General features: G+C 45.5%; 1 protein-coding gene across 2 annotated transcripts in view; it reads right to left on the minus strand.

Moving 5' to 3' along the window:
- odad3 (outer dynein arm docking complex subunit 3) overlaps positions 1-5003 on the minus strand; it is a 6720-nt gene extending 1717 nt beyond the window's left edge. Inside the window, exons 1-11 of one of the 2 annotated variants that reach the window (XM_066665639.1) lie at positions 4812-5003; positions 4265-4386; positions 3979-4053; positions 3697-3855; positions 3576-3611; positions 2858-2959; positions 2532-2657; positions 2308-2430; positions 1771-1917; positions 311-471; positions 1-71 (exon numbers count right to left, since the gene is read on the minus strand). The exon at positions 1-71 is cut by the window's left edge and continues 86 nt beyond it. In XM_066665639.1, coding sequence (XP_066521736.1) covers positions 1-71; positions 311-471; positions 1771-1917; positions 2308-2430; positions 2532-2657; positions 2858-2959; positions 3576-3611; positions 3697-3855; positions 3979-4053; positions 4265-4386; positions 4812-4896 — 1207 coding nt within the window. In that variant the 5' untranslated portion in view covers positions 4897-5003. The remainder of the gene's footprint in view (positions 72-310; positions 472-1770; positions 1918-2307; positions 2431-2531; positions 2658-2857; positions 2960-3575; positions 3612-3696; positions 3856-3978; positions 4054-4264; positions 4387-4811) is intronic. The other variant, XM_066665640.1, reaches the window with a different exon arrangement.
- Between the last annotated feature and the right edge of the window lie 3877 nt (positions 5004-8880).

Genomic DNA, 8880 nt, shown 5'->3' on the forward strand with positions numbered 1-8880 from the left:
CTTTGGCTGAATCTCGTCTCTGCTGCTCAGCCTCCAAGTGGCGCTCATATTCCTCCACCTCCTGCCGAGCACTGTCTCACACACACACACACACACACAGGAATGTTTCAGAGAATCGCACCAAATCTCCTGTGGGCGCATAGGCTCCACCCCCTGCCTGAACCCTGCTGAACATTTCCGGCTGCGAGAACATACTTGACACAGAACATTTCCAGATCTGGCAACACGTGTGAAAGAACAATCTACAGAAAAGTTCATATCAGTGCTGTCCGATGAAAAAAACGTGTGTGTGTGTGTGTGTGTGTGTTACCTGGTCAGTGTGGTCTCTCCGGTGAACTTCAGCTCCTGGAAATGCGTGAGCAGTGTGTCTCTCTCATCCTTCAGCTGCTGCAGCTTCTGCTCGTTCTCCATCTTCATCTGTTTCAGGTGTCTCTGGGTGTCTCCCTGAGAGACAAACCTGTCCAGTACCTCCTACACACACACACACACACACACACACACACACACACCTGGATCAGACCTGTGTGTATATAGTGTGTGTGTAGGTCAGACCTGTCTGTCAGAGGCGATTGCTCTAAGACTGCAAGGGAAGCTCAGCTTCCCCTAAAATGTCAAAAAATAAGTGATCAAATATATTCTGTTGTGTACATGTCACTGAATACATATGCACTACAACGCACTCAACTTTTGTTCAGAATCAGCTTCTTATCACTGGTAAAGACGCGGCTTTCCCGCAGCTTCACAGTGCTTTAAACAGTGTGGACACTGAGCTTCCACAGAGTACAATAGCGAAGCAGCGAAGTGCAGCGAAACGAGACGAGTCATTGGATAAATGCTGGGCTTTGTCCCGCCCATGGGACGCTCAGCGTCTCTGGGGGTCTATGGGGCAGTGGGCTGGCCTCGGCTGGCCCGGACGCTCAGCTTCTGCATGATGATTGGATGATAGGTCAGTGTAGATCTGACCTGTGTGTGTATATAGTGTGTGTGTAGATCAGACGTGTGTGTGTGTAGATCAGACGTGTGTGTGTGTAGATCAGACGTGTGTGTGTGTGTAGATCAGACGTGTATGTGTGTGTAGATCAGACGTGTGTGTGTGTGTAGATCAGACGTGTGTGTAGATCTGACCTGTGTGTGTAGATCTGATCTGTGTGTGTATATAGTGTGTGTGAGTGTGTGTGTGTGTGTAGATCTGACCTGGGTGTGTGTAGATCAGACGTGTGTGTGTGTGTGTAGATCAGACGTGTGTGTGTGTAGATCAGACGTGTATGTGTGTGTAGATCAGACGTGTGTGTGTGTGTAGATCAGACGTGTGTGTGTGTGTAGATCTGACCTGTGTGTGTAGATCTGACCTGGGTGTGTGTAGATCAGACCTGTGTGTGTGTTTGTGTGTGTGTGTGTGTGTGTGTGTGTAGATCAGACCTGTGTGTGTGTGTGTAGATCTGACCTGTGTGTGTGTGTGTAGATCTGACCTGTGTGTGTGTAGATCTGACCTGTGTGTGTAGAGCAGACCTGTGTGTGTATATAGTGTGTGTGTGAGTGTGTGTGTGTAGATCAGACGTGTGTGTGTGTGTAGATCAGACGTGTGTGTGTGTGTGTAGATCAGACGTGTGAGTGTGTGTGTAGATCAGACGTGTGAGTGTGTGTGTAGATCAGACGTGTGAGTGTGTGTGTAGATCAGACCTGTGTGTGTATGTAGATCTGACCTGTGTGTGTGTAGATCAGACCTGTGTGTGTGTGTAGATCAGACCTGTGTGTGTGTGTAGATCAGACCTGTGAGTTAGTGACCCCGGTGATCTCCCTGATGCGGTTGAAGACCTCCTGTAAGCTGGAGACCACTCCCTGCTCGTCCCTGACTCCGGTGACACTGCGCTGGGCTTCGCTGCTCTGCTCATCCGGGTGGAGTGCAACTCTCTGGGCCTTGGGGGAACAACAAAGACAAGGACAGTCAGAATGAGACACGGTCGTCTTTCAGCTAAGAGTCGCTCCACACAGAGAAACAGTGCTGAAGGGCCCACAGGGGGCTCCACAGAGCAGCTCGTCTGGAGAAATGATCCTGGGCTGAATGGCTGCTGGCCCCGAGATTGCTGACCCCTGCTGGAAGCAGTGTGACCACGCGGGGGCGGAGGGGCATGGTGGTGTATTGAGTCGGAAATGATGGGTGATAGTGTCAGAGGTCTGTGATGATGTCAGTGGTGATGGTGATGATGTCAGAGGTCTGTGATGATGTCAGTGGTGATGGTGATGATGTCAGAGGTCTGTGATGATGTCAGTGGTGATGGAGATGATGTCAGAGGTCATGTGACTCACTCTCCGCTCCCCTCTCTCCACTTGGGCTCTGCGCTCCTCTGCCTGTTTTTTATAATGATTCAGAATCAGCTCCCTCTCTCTCCGCTCACGGTACACCTGCTCCTCCTGACGCTGTAGCTCCGCCTACTCACACACACACACACACACACATACACACCGGAGGAATTCCATCACTCCAGAGAACACAGTTCCACTCAACATAAAGAGTGTGTGTGTGTGTGTACCTTTGCTGTCTCCTTGGCCAGGTGAGCACCACTGTTCATCTCCTCAAGTTCTCTGAGCTCCTGTCTCTGTCTCAGAATTTCATCCTCGAGTTGATCCAACTGAGGCTGGAACATCAGACTCTCCTCCTATGCACGCACACACACACACACGCGCACACACACACACGCGCACACACACACACACACACACACACACACACACACACACACACACACACACACACAAACAGAGAAAAAACACACCTATTTAACAAATGCTTGCATCTAAAATAATACATTCAGGCATCAGTTGTGTCTGACTGTGTGTGTGTGTGTGTGTGTGTTACCTGCAGGTATTCCTTTATTTTCAGGTAGCTCTTCATGATGTGTTCTGCCTCGTGACATTTCAGCTGAGCTTTCTCCAGTCGGTTTTCCAACACTCTCAGGTTCTGCCTCACACACATACACACACACATACACACAGATAACAGACACAGATAACACATACACGCACACAGATAATAGATACAGATAACACACACACATATATTTACAATACACACCCACACAGTGCACCCCCCACATTTAAACAAATGGTGTGGTTTTGAACAGGTGAGTGGACAGGTGACAGGACAGGTGAATGAACAGGTGACTGGACAGGTAAGTGAACAGGTGACTGGACAGGTGAATGAAAAGGTAAGGGAAAGGTTAGTGAACAGGTGACTGGACAGGTGAGTGGACAGATGAGTGGACAGGTGAGTGGACAGGTGAGTGAACAGGGGAGTGGACAGGGGAGAGGACAGGTGAATGGACAGTAGAGTGGACAGGTGAGAGGACAAGTAATTGGACAGATGAATGAACAGTTGAGTGAAAAGGTTAGTGAACAGGTGAGTGGACAGATGAAAGAACAGGTGAGTGAACAGGGGAGTGGACAGGTAAGTGGACAATTGAGAGGACAGGTGAGTGAACAGGTGAATGGACAGGTGAATGGACAGGTGAGTGAACAGGTGAATGGACAGGTGAATGGACAGGTGAGTGAACAGGTGAATGGACAGGAGTAATGACCTTCTGGGGATGAACTTCAGGCAGATCCCCTTCACGCTGTGAAGGAGTGAGACACAACAGTCACAAAACACTGTTTATTTACACCTCTGAATGTGTGTAGGTGTGTGTGTGTTTGTGTTACCGTGGTGTTTGCTGTGTGTTGGGTTCTCTCGGTTCTCAGACGGTTGTGCTGCTCTCTCAGCTCCTCCAGTCGCACGTGAAGTGTGTGTGTTGCGTGTTTCAGAGCATTCAGCTTCTTCACCTTATCACAAACCTTCTGATCCAGCACCTGCACAGCAGCCTGAACAGACACACACACACAGATACACATATACACACAGACACACACAGTCTCTCCTCAGGAACTCTAAAGGGAACCTGGACTGACACCCCACACCAGAGAGAGGAGAGTGTGTGTCCTGACCTTCCCCGACATGTTCCGGAACGTAGCTTTCTCCGCCCGGCTCTGAAACACCTCCCTAATTCCCTGCTCATCTCCCTGGAGACACACACACACACACACACACACATGAAACAATCATGAGGTACAGAAAATCAGTAAACACTGTACGGCTCATATTTCATCTTTAATCTAATAGTGTGTTCTTATTGTGAATGTGTGTGTTAGTGTTTGTTACAGTGAGTGAGTGTGTGTGAGAGAGAGAGAAAGAGAGAGAGATTGTGTGTGTGTGTTTGTGTGTCTTGGTTACACTGAGTGTGTGTTGCAGTCTCGCGCCCAGTCTCTTGTTCTCCTCTCTCAGGTGCAGAATGTTCTCTCTGTTTGTTTTGATGGTGTTTTGGGAACTTTCGAAATACGCGTCTCTGTCTCCCTCTGGCGGCAAAGCACAGAACAAAACGTTTGAGTTACACACCATCTCTGCGGCGCGCGCGCACACACACACACACACACACACACACGCACCCGTCCTCCAGCAAAACCCTGTCATCGTGAGTGAGAAACATACTGCAGTGAAGATACTGAACGGTCAGTATATTACTTCAGTGCCTGTAAGTGAGGAAATGTAAGTACAGCTTACACTCCTCTTCCACAGCACTCAGGGCTTGAGTAGTGTGTAAGCCGCTGTGTTGGTATTTCTACTCACTTGGGTATTTTTTAGTGCGTTAATTTAAATAAAACCTGGAGAACGGGTTTAAACTTTGTACAACATTTAACTCAAGCACAAGCCCAGGGTCTGATTAATAATGAATCACGTCTGTTAAAGCTAGTCATAATAATAAAGCGGTGAGAATACTTACCCAGGAGCTGTATTTTCTGCTGTAACTCGGTGATTTGTTCGTGTACCGAGGGCTTGATGGAGGAGGAGCTGGAGGTCGACGGCATGGCTGAGTTTTAAAGGTGAATTCTATGTGTTTTTAAAGTTTGAATGTAGTGTTAATGATTTGGGCCTGAGCTAGTGCCTCTCCGCAACTGTTTCTCTTAGTTGCTGCTTAGCAACCCGGGCTTCCGCCAGTGGGAGGGAAAACAAAACAAAACCCTGCCCAGTTCCGTAAAGACCGCCAATCAGCGCAGAGCCTCCCAAACCGTGCCCTATTCACTACAGAGCGCACTATTTTTGGGGTTCTGCCATTTTGTAGTGTCTTTTCTCGAAGCCAAAAACACAGAGTGGAGTTGTGTTGTGTTTTTGACAAAAACTGGGTTGAGAACTCAAATCTGTCCCACGCATGTCTCCTTGGTCTCGTTATTTTCGGGCTGATCGAGAAAGCCCAACTGAATCCTAATAGTTCTGTTCATATTTTTTTTGCCATTTAACCTGATTTATATTTATATACACACACAAATACCTCAGCACAATGTGATAATGAAGATGTATAGATTATAATTTGGTGATTTATAATGATTTGGATTATTTGATTTGATATTACACATCAATCTCCGTATATAAAGGCTCGTTGATTTCCGGTGAAAACGGTGATTGATGTGTAATATTCAGAGCTAGGTGTCAGACCTTGAGAATTTAAGTATCATGTACACTTCCAAATCATTATAAATCACCAAATTATAATCTATACATCTTCATTATCACATTGTGCTGAGGTATTTTTGTTGATGGTAAATCTGTAAAATAACACTTCAGACCAGAACAGGTTTATGATGAAGTGGTTCACCTACATGTCCACTGGAGGGCGCCTTGACAACAATATTACTGCACTGCTTAGGTTTAGGGCGGCACTGTGGCGCAGCAGGTAGTGTCGCAGTCACACAGCTCCAGGGGCCTGGAGGTTGTGGGTTCGATTCCCGCTCCGGGTGACTGTGTTCTCTCTGTGTCTGCGTGGGTTTCCTCCAGGTGCTCCGGTTTCCTCCCACGGTCCAAAAACACACGTTCGTAGGTGGATTGGCGACTCAAAAAAGTGTCTGTGAGTAAATGTGTGTGTGTGTCTGTGTTGCCCTGTGAAGGACTGGCGCCATGGTGTATCCCTGCATTGTGCCCAATGATTCCAGGTAGGTTCTGGACCCACCGCGACCCTAAATTGGATAAGCAGTTACAGATAATGAATGAATGAATGCTTAGGTTTAAAGATGTGTGACAACTGAGGGTGAGGAAGGTGAACACAGTCACTCAGTGAATTCGCCTACTGAATCAAATCAAATTTATTTGTATAGCGCCTTTTACAACTGACGTTGTCACAAAGCAGCTTCACAGTTTCAGAACAGAACATTTAAATCAAAGCCCAATGCGAGCAGCCGAAGGCAACAGTGGCAAGGAAAAACTCCCTCGAGGCTGGAGGAAGAAACCTTGGGAGGAACCAAGACTCACAAAGGGGACCCATCCTCCTCTGATCAAACTATAGATTGAATTTTAAATTATCACCAATGAAGTGTCATTATGCTACATAATAATAATAATAATAATAATAATAATAATAGTGACATCAATCTTGGGGCATAATACTGCACCTATAACCGCTGTAAATGATGTAATGTATCAGTAATATCACCTCTTTCATGTCTTCTCCACTAATGAATCATTACCTTGTTATAAAGGCATCATCAAAACACTTATTGATCATCAGTTCTGCAGTCGGGGTGATGTTAGGGCGTGTGTTTATTGTAAATTCAGACCAGACTTTAACAGATAAAACACATTTACATTTGTGAGAAAAAAGAAACAAACCCGTAAACAGCTGTCATTCAAATATTAACTTTGAACATACAGTATAAAATATTTAAAAATTCAGAGTTAAACAAATACTCACACAGTTATAACAACATTAAAACATAACAAACTATTATAAGCTGCTCTGCTGTTTTACACATTTTAGTATCATTCCTCTGAATTAAATTATCTCTCTCCTCATTTAAAGTGCCCTTTAAAGGTGCAATCAGTCATTTACTTTGCTGTGGCTCCTTCACATTATGAAAAAGTTGTTGTACTGACACCTAGTGGCCTGGATGTATCTTTGTGCCCTCCGGACTGGAAGGCTGTGTTCAGAACTTGATGCAGGTCTCTCTCTCTCTCTCATCTGAAAAGCACCAACCGAGATGAGGATGTTGCTCTGTTCCTGCTCCATAGGGGGGTCACACTGACTTATTTTTGCTGTTACAGTTACATTACTTAAGGTGGAACTGACTCTAAATTCAGGAGAGCGCTAACTGCATAAAAAAGTAAACACAGAGGGAAAGTGCTACAAAACTAAACAGCTCGAGTTACACATGAGTTTCTGTGGGAATTCAAACACTGAATAAACACTTACAGACAATTTACACTTCAGACACCAACAAGATACAGTCACTTCTTACTCACACACACCGCTCCACCTTAAAAGATACAGTCGCTTCTTACTCACACACACCGCTCCACCTTAAAAGATACAGTCGCTTCTTACTCGCACACACCACTCCACATTAAAAGATACAGTCACTTCTTACTCACACACACCGCTCCACCTTAAAAGATACAGTCGCTTCTTACTCACACACACCGCTCCACCTTAAAAGATACAGTCACTTCTTACTCGCACACACCACTCCACCTTAAAAGATACAGTTGCTATCTTTAAAGATACAGTCGCTATCATTAAGAGATAGTCGCTTCTTACTCACACACACCGCTCCACCTTAAAAGATAGTCACTTCTTACTCACACACACCGCTCACCTTAAAAGATACAGTCGCTTCTTACTCACACACACCGCTCCACCTTAAAAGATACAGTCGCTTCTTACTCGCACACACCACTCCACCTTAAAAGATACAGTCTCTTCTTACTCACACACACCGCTCCACCTTAAAAGATACAGTCTCTTCTTACTCACACACACCGCTCCACATTAAAAGACAGTCGCTTCTTACTCACACACACCACTCCACCTTAAAAGATACAGTCGCTTCTTACTAACACACCGCTCCACCTTAAAAGATACAGTCGCTTCTCACTCACACACAATGCTCCACCTTAAAAGATACAGTCACTTCTTACTCGCACACACCACTCCACCTTAAAAGATACAGTCGCTATCTTTAAAGATACAGTCGCTATCATTAAGAGATAGTCGCTTCTTACTCACACACACCGCTCCACCTTAAAAGATAGTCACTTCTTACTCACAAACACCGCTCACCTTAAAAGATACAGTCGCTTCTTACTCACACACACCACTCCACCTTAAAAGATACAGTCGCTTCTTACTAACACACCGCTCCACCTTAAAAGATACAGTCGCTTCTCACTCACACACAATGCTCCACCTTAAAAGATACAGTCACTTCTTACTCGCACACACCACTCCACCTTAAAAGATACAGTCGCTATCTTTAAAGATACAGTCGCTATCATTAAGAGATAGTCGCTTCTTACTCACACACACCGCTCCACCTTAAAAGATAGTCACTTCTTACTCACAAACACCGCTCACCTTAAAAGATACAGTCGCTTCTTACTCACACACACCGCTCCACATTAAAAGATACAGTCGCTTCTTACTCACACACACCACTCCACTTTAAAAGATACAGTCACTTCTTACTCACACACACCTCTCCACATTAAAAGATACAGTCGCTTCTTACTCACACACACCGCTCCAATTTAAAAGATACAGTCACTTCTTACTCACACACACTGCTCCACATTAAAAGATACAGTCGCTTCTCACTCACACACAATGCTCCACCTTAAAAGATACAGTCACTTCTTACTCACACACACCACTCCACTTTAAAAGATACAGTCGCTTCTTACTCACACACACCGCTCCACCTTAAAAGATACAGTTGCTTCTTACTCACACACACCGCTCCACATTAAAAGATAGTCGCTTCTTACTCACACACACCGCTCCACCTTAAAAGATACAGTCGCTTCTT

The sequence above is a fragment of the Hoplias malabaricus genome, chromosome 3, assembly GCF_029633855.1.
Source record: "Hoplias malabaricus isolate fHopMal1 chromosome 3, fHopMal1.hap1, whole genome shotgun sequence".
NCBI lineage: Eukaryota > Metazoa > Chordata > Actinopteri > Characiformes > Erythrinidae > Hoplias > Hoplias malabaricus.